This window comes from Capra hircus, chromosome 3, assembly GCF_001704415.2.
Source record: "Capra hircus breed San Clemente chromosome 3, ASM170441v1, whole genome shotgun sequence".
In the NCBI taxonomy this organism is placed as follows: domain Eukaryota; kingdom Metazoa; phylum Chordata; class Mammalia; order Artiodactyla; family Bovidae; genus Capra; species Capra hircus.
Window position 1 is genome coordinate 74,138,381 of NC_030810.1, and position 24,300 is coordinate 74,162,680.

The 24,300-nt window shown below is 39.1% G+C and overlaps 1 protein-coding gene across 1 annotated transcript in view; it reads right to left on the bottom strand.

The window, feature by feature from the left end:
* Positions 2,368-24,300, bottom strand: part of DPYD (dihydropyrimidine dehydrogenase) — a 926,917-nt gene continuing 904,984 nt past the window's right edge. Inside the window, exons 22-23 of the mRNA XM_005678060.3 lie at positions 6,715-6,855; positions 2,368-3,805 (exon numbers count right to left, since the gene is read on the bottom strand). Coding sequence (XP_005678117.1) covers positions 3,635-3,805; positions 6,715-6,855 — 312 coding nt within the window. The 3' untranslated portion in view covers positions 2,368-3,634. The remainder of the gene's footprint in view (positions 3,806-6,714; positions 6,856-24,300) is intronic.

Below are 24,300 nucleotides of genomic sequence, written 5' to 3' on the forward strand. Positions count from 1 at the left end.
TTGTTAATTCTAGCAGGTTTCGTAGGACTTCATAGAACTGATCAACTTCAGCTTCTTTGGCGTTAGTGGTAGGGCATAGACTTGGATTCCTGTAATATTGAATTGTTTGCCTTGGAAACACATTTTGGATTCTTTTGTTGATTATGAGAGCTACTCTATTTGTTCTAAGGGATTCTTGCCCACAGTAGTAAATATAATGATCATCTGAATTAAATTCGCCCATTCTCGTCTATGTCCATTTTAGTTCACTGATTCCTACCATGTCAATGGTCAATCTTGCCATCTCCTGCTTGACCACATCCAATTTACCTTGATTCATGGACCTAACATTACAGGTTCCTATGCAATATTTTTCTTTACAGCACTGGAATTTACTTTAACCACCAGATACACCCAGAACTGAGCATTGCTTCCGATTAGGTCTAGCCACTTCATTCTTTCTGGAGCTATTAGTAATTGCTCTCTACTCTTCCCTGTAGCATATTGGACACCTTTTGACCTAGGGGGCTCATCTTCCAGGGTCATATCTTTTTGCTTTTTCATTCTGTTTTTTGGATTCTTTTGGCAAGAATATTAGCGTGAGTTGCCATTTCCTTCTCCATTTCCTCCTCAGGTTTTGTCAGAATTCTTCACTATGACTCATCTGTTGGGGTGGCTCTGCCTGGCATGGCTCATAGCTTCACTGAATTTTGAAAGCCCCTTCACCACAATAAAGCTGTGATCCATGAAGGGGATGTAAACAATATTTACAGGTGACTTTTTTGTTAATATACAAGTCAACAAGAATTTTAAAGTTATTTTATTGCAATGACAGTCTCTCACATGAGTAATATAAGACAGACCTTTGATGGATCCTCAGACAATATTAAGAAGATCTTACTAACTGTCATTTTATTATTGAAATTATGTATAGATTATAAAGTATAACCTGATTATATGAGCACCGGAATAAACATATTTTTAGGTGAACAGATGTTAAAAATTTGATGAACTCATTATTGACAAGGGAACCAGTAAGATTTACAACTTGTTCTAGTATAAACATTTTAATTTCAAAATAATAACACATAAGAGAAGAGACAGAAGATGATTTGTATTCAAGATATATCTTTATTTTCTAAATTGTTTCATTATAGGATGCTTTTAGGTAAGTAAAAATAATTGCTTATTCAGTGAGTTGTTTAATTAACCTGTAGTATTATTTTTTTTATCCTTACAATAACCTTGGGAATTAGAAACTGTTTTAATGCCAGTTTTCAAGATTAGACAGTTGAGGTTGGTTGTCTGAGGTAACAAGTAATTAAGTGACAGACAGATATCAAACTCCAGGAACTGTAGTTATTTTCCAACTTTGGCTAAAGCTCAGTTATGTAAGGGACATATATTTGGAATAGTAGTGGGGGTGTCTTAGCAGGAGATTATTATATTCCATTTTAATGGTGGTGGTTTAGTTGCCAAGTCATGTCTGACTCTTGCGACCCCATGGACTGTGGCCTGCCAAGCTCCTCTGTCCATGGGGTTCTTGAGGCAAGAACACTGGAGTGGGTTGCCATTTCCTTCTCCAGGGGATCTTCCCCACCTAGGGATCGAACCCAGGTCTCCGGGTTGTATGCAGATTCTTTATCAGCTAAGCCACAAGGAAAGCTCAAGAATACTGAAGTGGGTAGCTGATCCCTTCTCCAGCAGATCTTCTTGACCAAGGAATTGAAACTGGATCTCCTGCATTGCAGACAGATTCTTTACCAACTAAGATACAATGAGACTGCATTTAATTTGTTAACACATGAAAGGATCTGGAGGTTTTTATGATGGTGGAGAAATATGATGGGACAATCATGTTGGCAAGTAAAGTAGCATAACACCCGAAAAAGTGAGCAGGGATGTCAGATGACCCATTAGGAAGTTATTACAAGAGCTGGACAATACATGTTAGAGGAATGAACTATGGCAGTTTCTACAATTTAAAGCTGGGGAAAGCCTTGGGGAATGTTTTAGGAGTAAAATTATTGGACATGGTAAAGGACTGGATGAAAACAGGGAAGACAAAAAGTAGGAGAAGTAACTATTTTGACTTTTGAAATTGAGTTTAAAATGCTTAAATACAGCAAGTGTTCAGATAGATAGAAGTCCAACTTGGAGGTATAGATGTTAACATCATCTGTACAGAAGGGGTGATCAATCAGCGTAGAGGAGTGGGAAGAAGTCTCAAGGACACCTTCATTAGATCTGAACCAACTTTATTATATGTATTACTGAATGTGAATGGAATTTACAACACAGTTAACCCCAAACTACTCTACCTCAAAATCTAAATGGTTGACATAATATTGTATTTGCAAAAGAGATAGCAAATGACCACGTTATTTAAAATGCTTTATAAAATTTTATTTAATATTATTTGATCATACAGATTTTGTGGTAAATGTGCATTTCTAAAAGTGCATAATCAAACATTTATTTTTTTCTTGATCTGCATTTGTCATAGAAAGGTACTATGGATGATTACATGAAGATTTACTACTTATGGATTCATATTAAAATATGCCACAAAGAAGAGATAAACAAGTTTATAAGATGCTATTTGCTGATTTTGAAAATAGAGGAATATAAAAATATTATTTGGCAGTAACAGAAAATACCATTTCTTTTTTAATTACTTTCAAAATTCAACATGAACATTAAAATAAAGAGTTGGTAAAGTGGTATCACCCATATAATATATATTACCCATACTGTATTTCTCATTCTTGAATAATGAAGCACATGACCCCACTTCTGTATAATCTGTGCTGTGTTCAAACATTAATTGCTGGGATCATGAAGGTGACTATATTAGAAGCAGATAGAACAGATCTGTGCAGAGCAAAACAGTGGCTTTAAACAGAGTTCCATCCTAATGTCTTATTTTGTTAGGAACATAGTTTAAATATTTAAAGAAGAATGTCATGTTGATTCATTGGTAGCATTTGGACACCCATCTCAGGCCTGAGTGGTGAATAGCATAGCTTGATACAAATGGTCACTGAACACTCTCGCCTTCAGTATCCAGTTACTTCAGTGAAGAGACCTTAACGAAAGTTTCCCAAAACCTCATTGGCTTTCTTTTCCTACCACAGTAAATAATTATTTGACTTCATCTGAGCTTTATGGAGCTAATTGCTTTTGCTTAGAAATAGAGTTAAAATTAAATGTAATTTTTAATTATAAAATGCTTCCTTGGAAACATTTGTTGTAAGTTAAATTGTACTTTGTTCTAAAATACTTAATTTCCCTTACAATTAGAAATCAAAGACAGAACTCAGCATAGGGCAATTTGAAAAGTGTAGCATTAATTGCTACAAAAAAGTTAATTTTTTCATATTGGACAACTGATGGTGAACATCCAATTAACTGCTACATAGTTATACTGAACAATTCTGCTCAGAAAAGAATTATTCTATTTTATGACCATTAATTGAATGATCACTGGAAGCAGACATTTTTAAAATTTAGAAATTTCTTTAGAAATAATCTTTTTTTAAATTTAGAAATTATATGTTTGAATTTAGAAAAAGCTGAGCATAATGATTACAATTGAAAAGATCAGCATAAGTAGGTGACCTCGAAGTTCACTGCAACTGTTTCACAAATCACCTTAACACACAGGACTCACAGCCAAGGGCAAGCCTCTCTTTGGTTCGTAAGGTGTTGTCCTGGAAACCATTTTGATGCAGTCGATAATAGGGCAGACGGAGAGACACAGGGTACAGCCTGTACAAGTGTCAGTAATGGTGGGCAGGTGGGTTTCAGGATCAAACTGGATAGCCTGCAAACAGAAATAAAGAGTCTTGCTGTCACTGCCCGCAAAGGGCAAGAACGCCCCTATTTTAGCATCAACGTTTTTCTCCACTGCAGGAGAGCTGCACTTGGAGACAGCTACGCCCAGACTGTGGTGCAGCTATAGCAACAGTTGAGCTGCTAGAGAAGAGGGGGGAAAAAGACAGGAAAAAAAATCTTTTTAAATTAGAAACACGATGTTTAGAATTTCTTAGAGGTATTTTTCTTGCTTTGTGCGAGGAAAATATTTCATAACATAGTAACTCTCTAGTTTCCTGCATTGTGAGCAGAGTGTGGGTCCTGCCAGTCTGACCATGACCTGGGCTGTGGGCAGGGTGCTTCCACACCTTTTCACACTCCTGGTTCTTGACAGTGGAGAAGTGTCACTGTCAGATGAGGCAATGAATACACTTGTTTGGGTTTTACATTATGGGTATAGTGCTTACAGAAAGTCAATAGAAAAAAGAAAATTAGCTTAAGAGCCAGCTTCCAGGTTTGAGGGTTTCCAAGCTGATTCTAAGCATTCCTCCATCACCAAGGGGAAAAGCACTGAAAGACAGAAGCCTGGACACCTGGCTTCTGGTCCTGGCCCGACACTCTTCGGCTTGGAGAACCAGGATAAAGATTTCAGTTCTCAAACTGCTCAGGATTTTGAGAAACTCAATAATTTATTCCTTTCTCCCTGCTTCTCTCTCATCTTTCCCTCCTTCCTTTCTTTTAACATGATTTAATTTATAATATGGTGCAGCAATTGAACAACAACAATCTGTAAAATGCAATGAAAATACCTACTGTGAAATTTACAATTGAGATTTTTATTTAAAGTCATGATGACTGTTTGCCTGTTATGGAAACAACAGACAAGAATTTCCATCTAGGAAAGACTTCAGGGCAGCTACACGGGGGGCAGAGAGGACTTGAGGGCTCATGGAGAAGTCTCTCTTGCAGAACAAGTCAATGTTTTTACTCAGACTGCGTGCTAATTTGGAGGGATGGGTGAGGGGGCTGAGAAAAATTACGAGGGTCAGTAAGCTCCCACCTCACCCCAGATACTCCTGGAGGTCAAAATCTTACATTTTCAAATAACTACTGAGTTCTGATTTTTTTTTCCTGTGTCATATACAACATGTTATAAAATCCAATTAAAGTATTTGTTATGTTTAAGAATTTCCCTCCCTCAAATAAGGTTCCTTGCAACTTAATTTTTTTCTCTTTTATGAACATAACAAATTAAAATGGTCTCAGAGTAAATTATGTCAGAGTGCTTAATATTTTTTAAAAATTCTGAGCTTTAAGGAAACAACCATGTATCTGAACAAGTACTGTAGGCTTTTAAAAATCTTTTTTGAATGCATACCTGCAATCTCCCCCCTCACTAATAAGATTATTTTTGCTGAAGTTTTGCCAAGGCTACAATTCCAAGGTGGGAGTCATGACCTCTAAAATTTAAGATGTTAGAACTCTGGTGCTGTGATTTTAGTGTTAGAACTTCCTGACTTATCTCTGTTTGGTTAATGAGAGGAAAGATGAAATGAAAATGAATATGATATGATTCGTACTTTCAAAATAACTGCTAGAGATGTTTTCAGGTGTAAAAAAAGAGTAAATACAATGGGTAAAAATTGGGTATGGAACAGTGTTAAATTAAGGAGGAAGAGGTTTTATAAAAATGAAACTTATGTCTGTCATACCTCTATTAGGTGGTCAGAAGAATACCTAAAATCATATCACAAGCAAATAGGACCTTTCTCCAAGCTAAATAAGGTAAATGAAATATAGTGTTTTTTTTTTTAATGGGCCATTTTATCTATCTTGAAAATTCATTAATCATCTTAAAGGGATCTTATTTTTACTTTATTATACTTCTTTATAGTGCGAAATATTTAATGAAAAATATTATTATTATTATTATTATTCTGTAGTTCTTAACCTACAGCTGAATGTCCACTTTTTTCTTCATTGTTCCATGGCAGACTCTCAGCTGAGGGCTCAGCGACTGGGAAGAAGCTTTGGGCTCACTTTATGCGGTAGGAACACAACTTGTTCAGCTTTTCCAGCTACAGAAGAATTTCAGGTCCCAACCAGCACAACTAGCTGGTGGTAAAATGCTTTTTCTTTCTAACTGTAGTAAAAGCCCAATCGACACTGAATGGAAGAGCACAGAAGGAAGCCGGTTCTTTCAAGATCATGGAAATAAGTGGTGGTTCTTCTCCCTTCTTTCTCCTTTAAGGTATGATGCTTCCTTACGGCCACAATTGTGTGAATTTTTGTTTGCATTTTTCCTTCCAATTTTATGAGTGATGAAATGACACTAAAACAATACTGTGCATTGAATGGTGGCATCAGCCATATGAGTTATTAGCTCCCTTTTAAAAAAATCACTAGAAAAATGGTATGGATGAACCTGTTTGCATGGCATGAAGAGAGATGCAGATGTAGAAAACACAGGTGTGGACAAGCAGTGAGGGGAAAGAGGAGGTGAATGAATTGGGAGAATGGGATTGACGTATCTGTACTACCACGTGTCCAACAGAGAGCTAGTGGGACCCTACTCTACAGTTCAGGGAGTTCAGCTCAGTGCTCTCTGGTGATCTAGATGGTGGGACAGGGGAGGTGTGAGGAAGGTCCATGAGGGAGGGGATATATGTACATATAAACTGATCCACTTTGTTGTAGAACAAAAATTAACCTGACATTGTAAAGCAACTGTTACTCCAATTATAAAGGAAAATCACCACTGTGCTATGAATGCGAGAGGATGGAAAGCTATGTCACTGCTGAGAAGCGACGTTTGGCATGTCTGGTCTGAATCCCACACTTCACAACAAAAGATGCTTTCTGCTACAAAAGCCAGAAGAAACATGCCTCACAGCATCCTAACAACAGCATGATTCTTACCTGGTAGCCAGAGTCATTACAGGTCATGTAGCATTTGCCACAGTTGATACACATCTCTTCATCGATCACAGCCACAACCTGCTCTATGTTGCTCAGTTCACCGTATGTTCCAAGGTACTGCAGAGCTTTTCCAATCACATCCTAAAAGATAGGCGCTGGATTACTTACGGGGCTCATTTTAAAACATTACTGTGTTATGACTAATATCAGTCCAAATCTCCCTGTTTTTATAGAATGTTGCATTATCTAACTTAGAAGATTTTAGATATTGTAGCTCTCATGGAGCTACAATATACTTTTTATAATTGTAGCTTTTTATGTACATTTTATAATTGTAGCTTATATACTTTTTATAATTGTAGCTTATATAATTCTGTCTCCTGAAAGATGGACCCTCTCTCTATATCTAGTTTAGAAACACAAGACTTAATTCATTGCATTCAACAGGTTTTCCACAAATGATCTAAATCAACGTTTCTGTGGGCAGGAGAAATGACACATTTTCAATGGTTGTGGCTTCCTTTTCCTCAGGTTTGGACTCTAAATGATCCAAGTAATGAGGAGCAACAAAGGGAAATGCATTGATACTAGAAAACGTTAGATTGTTAGGAAGGAGAATAAAAACGTGAACAGTATGCATTTATAGCATGGCATTTGAAGTCTCAGTTCAGTTCAAAAAAATACTTTGATGGCATACCCACCTGTCATGTTTTGAAGAGTTATTTCATTATTTAAAAATTCTAATTTATGTTAATTAATTAGGTTAATCTAGTAGCTAAATAAGATGCTTTTTACTATTAAAGAACTAGGATTTTCTTCATTCACTGTTGAAGATTCTTCATGCCGTTACACATCTTTGTTCTTCATATTAATTGGAAGTGTGCTTAATATGTGAAGCACAGAAGATGTTTCATCAACAATAAGAAACACTTTGTTTCATAAAACAAAACAAGAGAATGTAACAATGTTTGTCAAATTAGTATGCTGTCAAGATTTTCTGCTTCTGTTTTTAACTTTTAACAAGACAATCTTTTGTTTGAATTCAAGGTCCATGTTCAAGGAGGTTTCACTCTTATTTAAAGCCATCTTCTGATATTCTCTTTGGTATTTTATTTCTTGCTCTTCTTTTTATGACCTTGGTTACCCTTTTAAACTTTTTTTTTTCCTGTTTCCACTCTAAATGACAATATGCTCATGACTTTGAGCTTTCAAACTGAAACAAAGTTTACATTATTATCTACTGTTTATTGGTATAGCTCTCAAGGAATAAGAAGATCAGAAACTTACTGTCTTTTACTATTTTCTTTTCAGGGTGCTGAAGATACAATCTCAACAATCTCACTGTCTGTTTGTAGGGGGCTGCCTGGGGTCCAAATCAATATCTCCGTCCTGAGTTTCTCTCACAAACTTAAGATCTTTATCAGTGGCATGATGAACACCATTCCTAGAATTTGGTACAACAAACTCACCACTCACTGAACTTTTCATCAACATCACAAAATTGGATCTTCCTTCTGATTTCCTTAGTCATAGAAACACTGTTAAGATTTCTTCGATCACCGAGGCTTGAAATTTCAGAGTTGCATTTTACTTCTATTTCTCCCTACTCCAATATCTCAATGGTTGCCAAGTCTTTTGAGTTCTGGATTTGCAAAATCTTTCGAATATTCTTTCCATGTCCACTATAGTCTTTAACCACTATTAATTAATTTCCCATTACTTCTAAGATAGTTACAAGAGCCTACACAGTAAGTCTCATCATTATATTCTCCCTTTCCCATCCCATCTGATGCAGTGTTGTCGTCTTAATCTGTGCTGTATAGCACAAGCTAAACTTCCTACTACCTTACTAAAAATAAAATAAATCTACTGAATTAAATACAGTTTCACATTTAAGTCTAGCATTTAAGGCTTTCACTGGCATGCCTTTTTTGGTCTGATTTCTCACTTTCAAACACCATGTGCTTTAGCTATACTGGACACATGTCCTGTAGTGAACACACTTATCAATCAACTCTTCTGGAACCTAATTTTATCTTGGGTCCTCTGTCCAGAATACTCTTCCTTTCCTTTTTTATTTTGAAAAATCTTGTCCATCCTTCAAAGACAGCTGACACACCACTACTCCAAGACTATTTCCTCAAGCTTTCCTTCTTTTCTAACCAAGAAAGGTGTGATCTCTCTTTTCCTCTTTCTCTTTTTCTTCGCCTCCTGCCTCTTTTCTTCCTACACACCCACAATGGCTCGTAGTATTTTATCTATTATGTGGAACTAGTGATTATAGATTACTTTGAGTTCTTACCATGTATTGGGCCAGTGCCATAATTTTAAAACATTTTCTCACTTAAATTTCACATATATTATAGAGGATGAGGTGCCTAACATTTAAGGTATAAGAGTAAGTAAATGAAAAATCAGGCATTCAGACTAGTGCTGCCTAATTTCAAAATCTATGATTGTAAGCACTCTGTTATGCTGACTTACCTGCTACTTCTCTGGTTAGCAAATTCTGCTTCACCGTATACATATTTCTATATTTGCTTCCTATATGCAGTCTTTTACTAGGCTTTATTCATCTCTGTGTCACATGTGGTATATCTTGCTCCTGAGATCACTGAAATCTAATGGGTACTTGAATATTTGTTAAAATAAGTGCATCTTTCATTTCTTTATATATTAAATATATGGCAAAATATTAGGTTAAAAAATATTAGTTTTATTACACCTAAAATATTAGTTGTATGGGCCTAATAGCTATTTGTCAATTTATTAATTTTTTTTAATACGAGGTTCACAAAAAGATTTGAGTACTTTTTAAAAAATCATTTTTTATGGGAGGATAATTGCTTTACAATATTGTGTTCAGTTCAGTTGCTTAGTCGTGTCCAACTCTTTGTAACCCCATGGACTGCAGCAAGCCAGGCTTCCCTGTTCATCACCAACTCCTAGAGCTTACTCAAACTCATGTCCATTGCGTCAGTGATGCCATCCAACCATTTCATCCTCTGCCGTCCCTTCTCCTCCCGCCTTCAACCTTTCCCAGCATCAGGGTCTTTTCCAATGAGTTAGTTCTTCACATCAGGTGGCCAAAGTATTGGAGTTTTAGCTTTAGCATCAGTCCTTCCAACGAATGTTCAGGACTGATTTCCTTTAGGATGGACTGGTATGATCTCTTTGCTGTCCAATGGACTCTCAAGAGTCTTCTCCAACACCACAGTTCAAAAGCATCAATTCTTCTGTGCTCAGCTTTCTTTATAGTCCAACTCTCACATCCAAACATGACCACTGGAAAAACCATAGCGTTGACTAGACAGACCTTTGCTTTTTAATATGCTGTCTAGGTTTGTCATAGATTTTCTTTGAAGGAGCAAGCATTTTTTAAATTTCATGGCTGCTGTCACCATCTGCAGTGATTTTGGAGCCCTCGCAAAATAAAGTCTCTCACTGTGTCCACATCTATTTGCCATGAAGTGATGGCACCAGATGCCATGATCTTAGTTTTCTGAATGTTGAGTTTAAGCAACTTTTTCACTCTCCTCAAAAGGCATACAGATTTCTTAGGAGGCAGGTAAGGTGGTCTGGTATTCCTGTCTCTCGAAGAATTTTCCGCAGTTTGTTGTGATCCACACAGTCAAAGGCTTTGGCGTAGTCAATATATTAGAAGTAGATGTTTTTCTGAAACTCTCACTTTTTTGATGATCCACCTGAACTGCCTCTTGAGAAACCTATATGCAGGTCAGGAAGCAACAGTTAGAACTGGACATGGAACCACAGACTGGTTCCAAATAGGAAAAGGAGTATGTCAAGGCTGTATATTGTCACCCTGCTTATTTAACTTATATGCAGAGTACATCATGAGAAATGCTGGGCTGGAAGAAGCACAAGCTGGAATCAAGATTGCTGGGAGAAATATGAATAACCTCAGATATGCAGATGACACCACCCTATGGCAGAAAGTGAAGAGGAACTAAAATCCCTCTTGATGAAAGTGAAAGAAGAGCGAAAGAGTTGGTTTAAAGCTCAACATTCAGAAAACGAAGATCATGGCATCTGGTCCCATCACTTCATGGGAAATAGATGGGGAAATAGTGGAAACAGTGTCAGACTTCATTTTTCTGGGCTCCAAAATCACTGCAGGCGGTGACTGCAGCGATGAAATTACTCCTTGGAAGGAAAGTTATAGCCAACCTAGATAGCATATTCAAAAGCAGAGACATTACTTTGTCAACAAAGGTCTGTCTAGTCAAGACTATGGTTTTTCCTGTGGTCATGTATGGATGTGAGAGTTGGACTGTGAAGAAGGCTGAGTGCCAAAGAATTGATGCTTTTGAACTGTGGTGTTGAAGACTCTTGAGAGTCCCTTGGACTGCAAGGAGATCCAACCAGTCCGTTCTAAAGGAGATTGTTCCTGGGTGTTCTTTGGAAGGAATGATGCTAAAGCTGAAACTCCAATACTTTGGCCACCTCACGCAAAGAGTTGACTCATTGGAAAAGACTCTGATGCTGGGAGGGATTGAGGGCAGGAGGAGAAGGGGACGACAGAGGATGAGATGGCTGGATGGCATCACCGACTCGATGGACATGAGTCTGAGTGAACTCTGGGAGTTTGTGATGGACAGGGAGGCCTGGCATGCTGCAATTCATGAGGTCCCAAAGAGTCAGACATGATTGAGCAAGTGAACTGAACTGAACTGAACGGATGTTGGCTATTTGATTAACAATATTATGTTGGTTTCTGCCATACATTAACATGTATCAGCCACAGCTATACATATGTCCCCTCCCTCCTGAAGTCCCCCCCCCGCCCCCGCTACCGCCATTTCCTATCCTATCCCACCCCTCTAGGTTGTCCGAGAACACTGGGCTGAGTTCACTGTGTCACACAGCAAATTCCCACTTGCTATCTATTTTCCATATGATAATGTGTATGTTTCCACGCTATCCTTTCAATTTTCCCACCGTCTCCTTCCCCCGCTGTGTCTACAAGTCTGTTCTCTGTTTCTGCGGAGAGGTTAAAGCGTCTGCCTCCAATGTGGGAGACCAGGGTCTGATCCCTGGGTCGGGAAGATCCCCTGGAGAAGGAAACAGTAACCCGCTCCAGTACTCTCGCCTGGAGAATCCCATGGACGGCAAAGACTGGTAGGCTACAGTCCACGGGGTTGCAAAGAGTCGGACACGACTGAGCAACTTCACTACACTATACTTTACTGCTACCCTGAAATTAGGTTCATCAACACCATCTTTCTAGATTCCATACACATGCATTACTATACAACATTTGTCTTTTGCTTTCTTACTTCTTTACTCTGTATAATGGGGCTGTGTTTACCCACCTCATTAGAACTGACTCAAATGTGTTCTTTTTTATAGCTGAGTCCTTGGAAGAAAAGTTATGACCAACCTAGATAGTATATTCAAAAGCAGAGACATTACTTTGCCGACTAAGGTCCGTCTAGTCAAGGCTATGGTTTTTCCAGTAGTCATGTATGGTTGTGAGAGTTGGACTGTGAGGAAGCCTGAGTGCCAAAGAATTGATGCTTTTGAACTGTGGTGTGGAGAAGACTCTTGAGAGTCCCTTGGATTGCAAGGAGATTCAACTAATCCATTCTGAAGGAGATCAGCCCTGGGATTTCTTTAGAAGGAATGATGCTAAAGCTGAAACTCCAGTACTTTGGCCATCTCATGCAAAGAGTTGACTCTTTGGAAAAGACTCTGATGCTGGGAGAGATTGGGAGCAAGAGGAGAAGGGGACGACAGGGGATGAGATGGCTGGATGGCATCACTGACTCAATGGACGTGAGTCTGAGTGAACTCTGGGAGTTGGTGATGGACAGGAGGCCTGGTGTGCCGCAATTCATGGGGTCACAAAGAGTCAGACATGACTGAGCGACTCAACTGAACTGAACTGAATATTCTATTGTATTGATGTACTGCGATTTCTGTAGCCATTCATCTGTCAATGGACATCTAGGTTGCTTCCATATCCTAGCTGTTGTAAAAAGTGCTGCAACAAACATTGGGGTCCGTATGTCTCTTTCAGTTCTGGTTTTCTCAGGGTATTTGCCCAGTAGTGGGATTGTTGGGTCATATGATAGTTTTTTTCCTAGCTTCTTAAGGAATCTTGAATACTTCTTTAAAAACAAAATAATCATAGTCAAAGAATCTGGGTATGTTTAATATTTTCTGATACTATTTTAAGTCAGTAAATGGATGAGGTTCTTCTATGACTGTAAAAGACAATATGTGATAGAAAATAAGTTTTTCAGTCTAGTAAACAACCCAGTCAAAATGGTTGCTTCACTGGATTAGAGCATGACTTGACTGAAATAATCAGTAAATATTCAAAAGATGATTAAATAGGAAACTCCCTAGACAGCAATCCAGCCTATAAGGTTTATTCCAAAGAAACAATGCATATTTCTAAGAAATGTTATGGTAGGAAGAAAATTCACATTCTGTATATATCAAATACGTTTTTTGCACTTTATTGGAGAATTGTTCTTGTCATTTATTAAAACGCCATTTTTTAAATGTGAAACTAAATAAAACAAAGACTTTGGAGCCTCTAAAGTTATTAACACATGGTGTTAAATTGAGTCATTTGCAGTGATGTGATGAACCTCGAGTACATCACACAGAGTGAAGCAAGTCAGAAAGAGAAAGAAAAAGAATGTATATTAATGCATACATATGGAACCCAGGAAAACAGTAACTGATGAAACTATTTGCAGGGCAGAAGCAGAGATGCAGACATAGAGAACCGACATGTGGGCACAGCGGGGGAGGAGAGGGTGGGATGAACTGAGAGGGCAGCTCTGGCATACATACATTTGTGTTCGTGCAGTCAGTCAGTCATGTCCAACTCTTTGTGACCCCCTCAACCATAGCCTGCCAAGCTCTTTTGCCCATGGACTTTTCCAGGCATGAATACTGGAGCAGATGGCTATTTCTACTCCAGGGCATCTTCTCAAGCTAGGGATTGAACCCACATCTCCTGTGTCTCCTGCATTTGGCAGGTGGATTCGTTACGACTGAACACCTGGGAAGCCTATATATACACTATCATGTGTAAAATAGATAGTTGGTGGGAAGTTGCTATATAGCAGAGTGAGCTAAGCTCAGTGCTCTGTGATGACCTAAGGGGTAGGATAAGGGAGTGGACAGGAGGCTCAAGAGGGAGGGCATATATATATACTTATAGCTGATTCACAGTGTTGTACAGCAGAAACTAACACAACATTGTAAAGCAATTATTTCCCAATTAAAAAGAAATCACCTCTCTTTCATCATAGTTCTTAAGAAAATTATATATATCTTTTAATCTAAAAAATGATATAAGAATGACAACTATTTTAAATTATTTTGGAAAGAGCATAAAAGAAAATGAATTATCATTCTATGCAGTGGAAAATGTGGACGTTTGTTTAAAATCAAAGCTTCCATGTAGTACTGTCAGCTTACGAAAACCCTTGAGTCCACATTCTGGAATTTGGAGTTTGCTGAAAGGTTCGTATAATCAGTGAAGCACATATGGATAGTCTAGTCCCTGTTGGGCACACATCTGTGGAGATTAGGGAAACTACATTCATTATTACAAGTAAGGTATGGCTATACAAAGGTCACGTGATATGCTATAGTAATCCCTGATTAGTGGAAAAGTTTGGTAAAACATCTGCTTGCAATGCAGGAGACCAGAGTTCGATACCTAGGCTGGGAAGATCCTCTGGAGAAGGGAATGGCAACCCACTCCAATACTCTTGCCTGGAAAATCCCATGGACAGAGGAGCCTGGTAGACTACATTCCATGGGGTCACAAAGAGTCGGACACAACTGAGCGACTTCACTTATGTATGAATGTGTATGTGGGAAAAAGTGATGCTAAAGTATAGATGATACATTTGATTTAAATATCTGTTCCCAAAATTAATGTTGGAAAAGAGTACAGAATTCTAGAATCACATCTTTGTCAATTAATTATTTGTTTGGGATAATCAAAAGAATTTTGTAAAAACAGATCAGTCAATATTTCTGTTTAATACAAACTTTAGGATCAAAGAATGAAGAACTAGAGGACCCGCATCTCATCTATCCGAAACAGCCAATATTTAAATTATTTGACATAGGTGTTTAATTACTTTACTATTTCCTTTTCTGTACTGTTACCAATGTCACAAATTCTTATTTTTTATATCAGGTTCACTGCTTGCTTAATTATCCTATCAAAATAGGAAATGAGACAATTTGGTTTGTTTCTACCGAGTTTATGCTGACACTTAATAATTTCTCCTATAACTAATGTTCTCAAATCAAAAGTTCAATGATCCTTAATGAAGCTTTTCTACTTCTATCTTTTCCTCACTCTCCTTGCCACATCCACTTTTTTCTTTTCTAAAAAACCTGGTGTGTTTCTGCTCAGTCGCTCATCATGTCCAACTCTTTGCTATCCAATGGACTATAGGCCGCCAGGCTCCTCTGTCCATAGGATTTTCCAGGCAAGAATACTGGAGTGGGTTGCTGTTTTCTTCTCCAGTGGATCTTCCCAACCCAGGGATGGAACCCACATCTTCTGCATTGGCAGGTGGACTCTTGATCACTGGGAAGAATGTGGGAAGCCCAAGAGAACCCGGAGCATCATTTATTTTTCAGCAGTGTGATAGAGCAATATCATACAAAAATACTCTTGAAAATATTGCATACAATTTATTTTTGATATCTTATATAATGTCCTCTGAGGAAGGAGATAAGGAGGGTGACTGCACAATTAGAGAAAGAGGTCTAAATTCTTTAAATTTAGAGTTTAAATTCAGTTGAACTCTGATAACAGGACTCAGGATGAATAAGGTGAACTGGGAGGGCAGAGACAAAGCATGATTCAGGAAATAAAGAAGTAGGTTAGTGGAGAAGGTGAGAGAAGCAAGCAAACCAAGAGATGGGATAGAAACTAATGGAGTGTTAGTCACTCAGTCGTGTCCAACTCTTTGTGATCCCATGGACTGTAGCCTGCCAGGATCCTCTGTCCATGGGATTCTCCAGATAAGAACACTGGAGTGGGTTGCCATTCCCTTTTCCAGGTGATCTTCCTGACCCAGGAATTGATCCCAGGTCTCCTGTATTGCAGGCACATTCATTACTGTCTGAGCCACTAGGGAAGCCCAGAAGCTAATGATCTGGGAAATGAAGTGGGTGAAGTGAGAGGGTAGAGTGGGAGATAAACAAATGGGTATGATTTATGTGTGGTGAAGGTTGGTTCAGTACAGATTTGTGGCCCTGATCACTGTATTCTTTTTATGTGGGTTGGTTCAGGCTTTAAAGTAGCAAGTTCTTGCCAGACACTTTATATTTAAATGCATTTAATGAGGCTAAATATAATGTGTTTTTACTGTATCCTTACCTTATTCAATTCTTGAATATTTTTTCCCTGTTCTTTTCGGTTCTGAGAGCATTCTTTATGGGGATGCTAGACAGATACACTTTCACTTTTCACTTCCGTGCATTGGAGAAAGAAATGGCAGCTCACTCCAGTGTTCTTGCCTGGAGAATCCCAGGGATGGCGGAACTTGGTGGGCTGCCGTCTATGGGGTCGCACAGAGCTGGACACAACTGAAGCGACTTAGCAGCAGCAGCAGACAGATAATAGGAATTGAACAGTTCTGACTGTAAATTAATTATATACCATCTATTCAAAGTAATAGGTGTTTCCTCTTTCCCTTTTTTTAAAAAAATTTAACAAACTACATTCTACAATGTTCAAGTTAGAGCTCTGAGTACAGGATTGTTTTCTATTGTTGTTTCTGAATTTCCTGAAAGTAGATTCACTTAAGGTGGCATACTTGTACATTTTACCTCAGACTTCCTTTATATGGCCTAATGAACTCTAAGATGATATAGAATGGTTACTTTTCTTTAAGATTCTTTTAGCTGCCATTTTCCACAAACAGATTTTTATAAAGAACCAGAAATAAGCCAGTGCAGTAAGTCCCTCATTGCTTCTTTCTCTTTTGTGAGATTAAATTTCCAACAAGGCAATTCAATAATTTTTCCGATGTTTTGCCTTTAGTGGAGTGGGACTTTCATCTGAAGTCTATAAAGGCTTACATTGCTGCTCTATCTTGCCCGTCCATATTAACCATCTGGTTACGAGATCTCTGATGTAATCCCAGGATAACACTTCTGCTCTCCTTTCATACTCTCCTGCAGCTGCTTCCTCCATGCTTTACCTTCAGGTATGTGGATTTCCATGCATGTGCACATCTTTTTGACATATATTGCTTCTCCTCTAGCCCTTTGATTAGACCTATTTATTTCAAACAAGATACACCTTTCCATCATCATATTCCAGTCAAGAATCACATTTCAAAATATCCTCACAAGACTTAAGAGATGATTTTTTACCAAAAATTCTTTTCGTGTGTTTTAAACTTCTGTGTGACAATTTTTCATCTCCTACTTGTCTGTATACAGACAACTGAGAATGTGAATACCTCCTGCCCATTTCTCTGGTATCTTCTGAAAATTGCTGGGGAAGTCCTCCAGTATTTTTCATGCTCTGCCATCCCTTTTATGCTTCATAGTATATAATATGGCCTTACAGTTTTCTCTGAGTACTTTTCTCCTTCCCCTCACAACTCAGTTGAAATAATAAACCACTCGATCAGGCTGACTGGTCTCCTGCCCACAGTCTTGCCAGTCTTATGAGATGCAGTCCATCTCTTACTAGAAGCAGCAGGAAGAAGAGATGAAAACGTCACTAGTGCCCCTAAACCATTCATTTTCCTTCCCAGAAATTCAAAGACGTTAGAGATACATTCCTGACTTCATAAAGAGAATGAGAATTCATTCTCATATATATCAACAGCAGTGGGAAGCATTCGGGGAACTTCATAAGTCTTGGCAGAATCTCAGATCTCTGTTACACGCTGCCTGGGAATAAAGCACGTTTCTTATTTAGCAGGGCCAAATATGCATACTGCCACTTCAGTTTTCTTCAGCCAAGAGACAAAACTGCCTCCTATTTGGCTTCTTTTCTCTAGCACAGGTGACCCTGTGGAATGTCAGGAGCGTCTTCAGAAGGTCCTGGTTCATCTTGGGAAGACTTTTTTCTATTGCTGGAGGCCAGCTCTCTTTTGCTTACTTTATCTCATTCGTCCCCTTCAGTCTTCCAATACTGATTTGGATTACCCTCCTCTTCCTCAGAATCCTTTTCTTTCAATTTCTTTCACAAAAGTGAAAGCCACACCATATGGCAATATGTACAATAAAGGCTGTGTCACGATGAAGTAGAAGCCAAGATGTAGGGTTGGTAAAGAGGAAACTGACTGGATGCTAAGCAGACTCTAGTGAAAGTGAAGTCGCTCAGTCGTGTCCGACTTTTGAGACCCCATGGACTGTAGTCTACCAGGCTCCTCTGTCCATGGGATTTTCCAGGTAAGAGTGCTAGAGTGGGCTGCCATTTCTTTCTCTAGGGGATTGTCCCAATCCAGGGATTGAACCTGGGTCTCCCACACTGCAGACAGGCACTTTACCATCTGAGCCATCAGGGAAGCCCAGCTGACTCTAGGGCCCTAGACTATTCCTTGCTGTAAGACTGACAGTCTCTGAGACCAGTTTTTAGCTTCCAAGGATGCAAGGAGAACCTGGACATCATGTTGGCTAGCAAAGACCTCTAGCTCTTAGGGACCCCTTAGTCACTGTGTACCACTGTGTAACGCCTGGTGCTCCAGCTGAAATTCTTAGAAGTGTAATCAGTACATCCCCTTGCCCTTTCACATTATATTAAGACCAATGGAGAAAACTGGGTTATTTTCCTCATTATTACCTCTTAGTTTGGTCCTTTCTATAAATCTTCTTGAACAAAAGAATGAGTTGTATAGGATTTAAGATCTCATGGCTGCAAATTATTCCAAGTATGTATTAATACTATGCTTGGCCAACATACTCTTATGCTTAAAATGCCATCTTCCTTTTTTTTTTTTTCCCCCTCCCTTTCATGAGAGACAGTAGAAGATCGTGATTAAGGGCTCAAATTCTAGAGCCGGATTTTGGAATCAAATCTTAGTTTTGACATCTTCCTAGCTGTGTGACCTTAGATAAGTTATTTAACCTCTCTGTTTATTAATTACTTAATCAGTAAACTACGGAAAGTATGGGTACCTGATAGGGCTATAGTGAGGCTTAAATGAGTTAATTCACAGGCATGCAGACAGTGCCTGAAACCTCATAAGTACTCACTAAATATTAGCTTTTATTATTAATTCTCTGCTTAATTAACACTAATTTATTAAACTCCATGTTAAATATCACCATCTCTGTGAAGCTTTCCACAATTACCCGAGGCAGAACTAATCCCTTTTACTCCTCTCTGTTCCCAGAGCATTTTGTACACATTTGAATGAACTGTAAATAATTTTTAACATGTGTCTTTCTCCCTTGTTAGCCTACGAGTGCCACAAAGATAGATATCTTTCTTTTTAAAATTCATGTTGTATTCCCAGTTTCTAGCACAATTCCTGGATTGCAGTGAGTGCATAATAAACATACGTTAGCACTACATCTCCCCCGAGATCAGGAAAATTGTGGTGCCTTGGACTGTGTACCTTGCATGTCTCTGGAAATAGACCCAGTCCTTAGCACACTGCCAGTCACATAGCAAATACCCAATAAATATTTACTGAGTAACTGATATTGAAACTGCCTACCTCTGTAGCAGCAGACCATTACTTCTTATCTGAAGTATTTCAAAGAAAAAGAAGAACAAAAGATGAGATCTATTGAGCATGGCTTGCTTAGAAATAATATTGTCACACTCATAACCAGGGAAGATGGGGGTAGATTAGAAACTTGAATGCATGACTGAAAAACTTGTTCAGACAAGAGGGGCTTAGTTAACTTTGTGGGGCACTGGGGCCCTCTTTATAGCAGATGGGGAATAATATACTGTGCTAGCTGAGAGGATAAACAAAGCATTGTCATGGAGTTTAAACTATTGAACAGAGGAATCTATAAAGAGGCCAGCAGAGGAGAGAACAAACAAGCTAAAATAAACAGATGGGTGGACAGAAAAAATATTAAGCATGAAAACAGATAACCCAGAGCCTCAGGAAAAAGGGAAGAATGAAAAATGGTTATGTCAAGCATGGAAGAAACTGTACAGAAAACGTGGAAGTAATGATGAAGCAGCAGAGGGAAGAGCGTAGTGTGCCGGGGTAAGTGTGGTGCAGTGAGACAGTAAAAGCACGGGGAAGCGGTGTCTGGTTCACATGCAGAGATAAAATGACTCTTAAAGGGAATGTGACTATTAATTTCAATGTCATCCAGATGGAGTGGGAATTAATGGGGAATGGGCAAGGAGTTTGTATGAAAGGGACAATAACTGTGTCCCCTTACATTTGAATAGAACTATGCTTTAGGTAATGGCACCTCACTCCAGTACTCTCGCCTGGGAAATCCCATGGATGGAAGAGCCTGGTAGGCTACAGTCCATGGGGTTGCGAAGAGTCAGACACCACTGAGTGACTTCACTTTCACTTTTCACTTTCATGCACTGGAGAAGGAAATGGCAGCCCACTCCAGTGTTCTTGCCTGGAGAATCCCAGGGACGGGAGCCTGGTGGGCTGCCGTCTATGGGGTCGCACAGAGTCGGACATGACTGATGTGACTTAGCAGTGGCATGCTTTAGGTGAGGGCGCTTCCCAGGTGGCTCAGTGGTAAAGAACCCACCTGCCAGTGCTGGAGACACAAGAGCTGCAGGTTTGATCCTTTGGTCGGGAAGATGCCGGGGAGAAGGAAATGGCAACCGGTTACAATATTCTTGCCTGGAGAATCCAATGGACAGAGGAACTTCACGGACTACAGCCCATGGGGTTACAAACAGTTGGACACAATTGAGCCGCTGGGCAAGCATGCTTAGTACGATACTTTCACACACATCACTTCATTTAGAACAATGGAGTTGTGGCCTTCTGACATCTAGTATGTATTCTCCCTCCTGCCAATGTCTCCCCTATCTTGTTGCAATAGCCTTCTAACTAGTCTCCCTGCTTTTGTCCTTGCCCATCTAGGGTCTCGCTCAACGCTGCAGTCAGATGATCCTTTGAAAAAGTGAGTCTGATTACATCATTCATTCTTTAAAAAAGCCTCCATAGTTTCCTGCCAAGGACTTTCCTACTTCAGAGTCTTTGCATTTTCTGTTGCTTCTGAATGGAATGTTGTACCCTCAGGTGCTTATCCACATTTATCACTCTCTCTCTGTGAAGTGTCTACTCATGCCATTTAACCAGGCAGGCAACCCCTGACCAACCTCTCCAGCAATTCCTTTTCTCCAAACCCTGCTGAATCTTCTCCACAGCGCTGTGACCATCTGATAACAGTATGTATCCACTTGCTCATTTGTTTATTGTCTGTTCTCACTAAAATCTAGGCACCTTCAGAACTGGGCTTTTGTTTTGTTCACTACTGACTGCTGGTGACTAGATCATTGCTGGAACATAGTGAGTGGATATTAATAGTCATTGGACGAATGACAAAATGGATGTGTGGGTATATAGGACAATTACTGCCAATTGGAAATTGAAATCTCAGTGGTTACATGTGAAAGACACAATAAAACAGTATTGGATACCTTTGCTAAGATGAGTAGCACTTTCTGACCTGTGGTCGGCTTCCTCAGACTTCCCCTTCCCCACCCCCTCCACATCACCATTTCCTTCTGGTGATTCTCTTATTTCTTTGATCACTTGATCCCATTTTCTTCCCCAGAATTTCTTATTCCCTCATAGGGTATTAGGTTAAGCAAGAAATAAGAAAATATATGAGAAGCTACTGTCTTGTGTCTGGCAACTGGTAGGCGGTCAGTATGTTAGTTCTTTTCTCTTTATATCCTCCGGCACAGGTCCATAATTAGCCTGAGTTCACTAACTTCAGTATGTTCAAATCTATATTTTTCATCCACATCAAAAAACTCATCAAACCTAAAAACACCAAGAAAAAAACCCTGATTCATTATCTTTTATTTTTCTTTAGTTTAGTTAGTGGTACTATCAATAATCTAAGCATCTTAATCTCCTTAATTGCAACTCCTTACCATTCCTTATACCCCAGTGTATAAAAGAATCACTACGTTTTAGAAGAATTAACAGGACTTCATCAGTTTCACCTCTGTGTCTGTTTCCATTACCCTATCACTGAGAATATCCCCTTTTCTTCTTAACCTTCTAGTCACTACCCAGTCGACAGTCCTTAAATGCCACTTCCTTAAAGAGGCTTTCCTCATCCCCTTCAATCTAAACTAGGTCATGCTATGAAAAAGACTGCATACATCTTGCATTTTTTCTTTACAGTGTGTACTATGAACATAATTATATGTTTCTTTCTCTGTTCTATATGTTTCATGAGGATAGAGGCTGTGTCTGCTTTATTTTTTGTACTATAGATGTCCAATTCCTAGCACATTGCTTGTCTCATGGTAAGTATACAATAAAGATTTCCTGAAAAATACATGAACTTATTCAAGACTTCCAGCTTGGTTGACCTCCAGAGCTTTACACTCTTAAGCTCATTTTATTGGATATAAGGAAATGGAAAGTCACCCTAACCAGTTACCTCCTTCAACTTGTCCATTCCTAACATCATAAATAATAGCAGATAACATTTATTTAGGATGTATTTAGGTATAGACTAAAAAGCTGTAAAAGGAAATGGCAACTCCACTCCAGTATTCTTGCCTGGAAAATTCTATGGACAGATAAACTTGGTGGGCTACAGTTCATGGGGTCGCAGAGAGTTGGCCATGACTGAGCACATCAGCACAGACTAAAATGCACTTCACACACCACCTAACTTATAACTCCATGAGGCAGACTCAGATTAGTTAGCTGAGGCAAGTTCATATAGCTGCTAAATGGCAGTGCCATGAGTTGAACCCAAGCAGTGCGACAGAGGGGTTTCCCAGGTGGTGCAGTGGTAAAAGAACCCGCCTGCCAATGCAGGAGATGCAAGAGACACAGGTTCAATCCCTGGGTCAGAAAGATTCCCTGAAAGAGGAAATGGCAACCCACTCCAGTATTCTTGGCAAGTCAGGGAGGAATAGAGTCCAGATAATACACGAAGTCATCTTGGATAAAACAATGACATATCTTAAGATTGTCTACTTACTGCAATGCCATAAACATTTAATGAAATTGAATTTGGGTGTACCATTGCCATTTTAGGAAGTAGCCCATGTTTGAAGAAAGTCACTGCAAGGAATTCTTAAGAAGCTGTTTCCTTCATTGAAATACATAGCAAAGTTTGTAAGATTTTAGCAAATTACATTAATGGGAAAATAGTTATCTGAATTAAGCCTAGAACTACTCTGTCACACAGAGTTGTTGTGTGGTCAGTTGCTCAGTTGTGTCCAGTGCTTTGTGATCCCATGGACGGTAGCCCACAAGGCTCCTCTGTCCATGGGGTTCTCCAGGCAAGAATACTGGAGTGGGTTGAAATTTCTTCCTCCAGGGGATCTTCCTGATTCAGGGGTTGAACCCACATCCCCTGCATCTCCTACACTGGCAGGTAGATTCTTTATCACTGACCCACCTGGGAAGCCCATATATATACACCTTTATACATAATATATATTGGAGAAGGAAATGGCAACCCACTCTAGTATTCTTGCCTGGAGAATCCCATGAACAGAAGAGCCTGGAGGGCTTCAGTCCATGGGGTCACAGAGAGTCGGACACGACTGAGTCACTGACATATACATAATATATACCTATCCCAGGTATTGTGAAGATTAATTAAATTATTGTTCTCTTTTTGTTTTGCTTCTATATTTCCTGAAGGAATTTGTTGTTGTTTAGTTGCTAAATTGTGATCCACTCTTTGCAACCCCATAAAGTGCAGCACACTAGGCTTCCCTAGTGTTCTTCACTATCTCCCGGAGTTTGCTCAAATTCATGCCCATTGAGTCAGTGATGCCATCCAACCATCTTTTATCCTCTGTCACCCCCTTCTCCTCCTGCCCTCAATCTTTCCCAGCATCAAGGTCTTTCCCAATGAGTGGGCTCTTTGCATTAGGTGGCCAAAGTATCAGAGCTTCAGCTTCAGTCCCTCCAATGAATATTCAGGGTTGATTTCCTTCAGGATTGACTAGTTTCATCTCCTCACTGTCCAAGAGACTCTCAAGAGTCTTCTCCAGCACCACAATTTGAAAGCATCAGTTCTTCAGTGCTCAGCCTTCTTTATGGTCCAACTCTCACATCTGTACATAACTACTGGAAAAACCATAGCTTTGAGTATAAAGACCTTTGTTGGCAAAGTGATGTCTCTGCTTTATAATATGCTATCTAGGTTTGTCATAGCTTTTCTTCCAAGGAGCAAGTGTCTTTAATTTCATGGCTGTAGTCACCACCCACAGTGATTTTGGAGCCAAAGAAAATAAAGTCTGTCATTGTTTCTACTTTTCCCCATTTATTTGCCATGAAGTGATAGGATTGGATGCTATGAAGGAATAGAAGACTGGAAAAAGCTGCAATGCTTTTACATTGCAATTCTTTTATTTCAAATATAAATAATATTTTTCTTTTGATTCTTTTATACATACAGAAA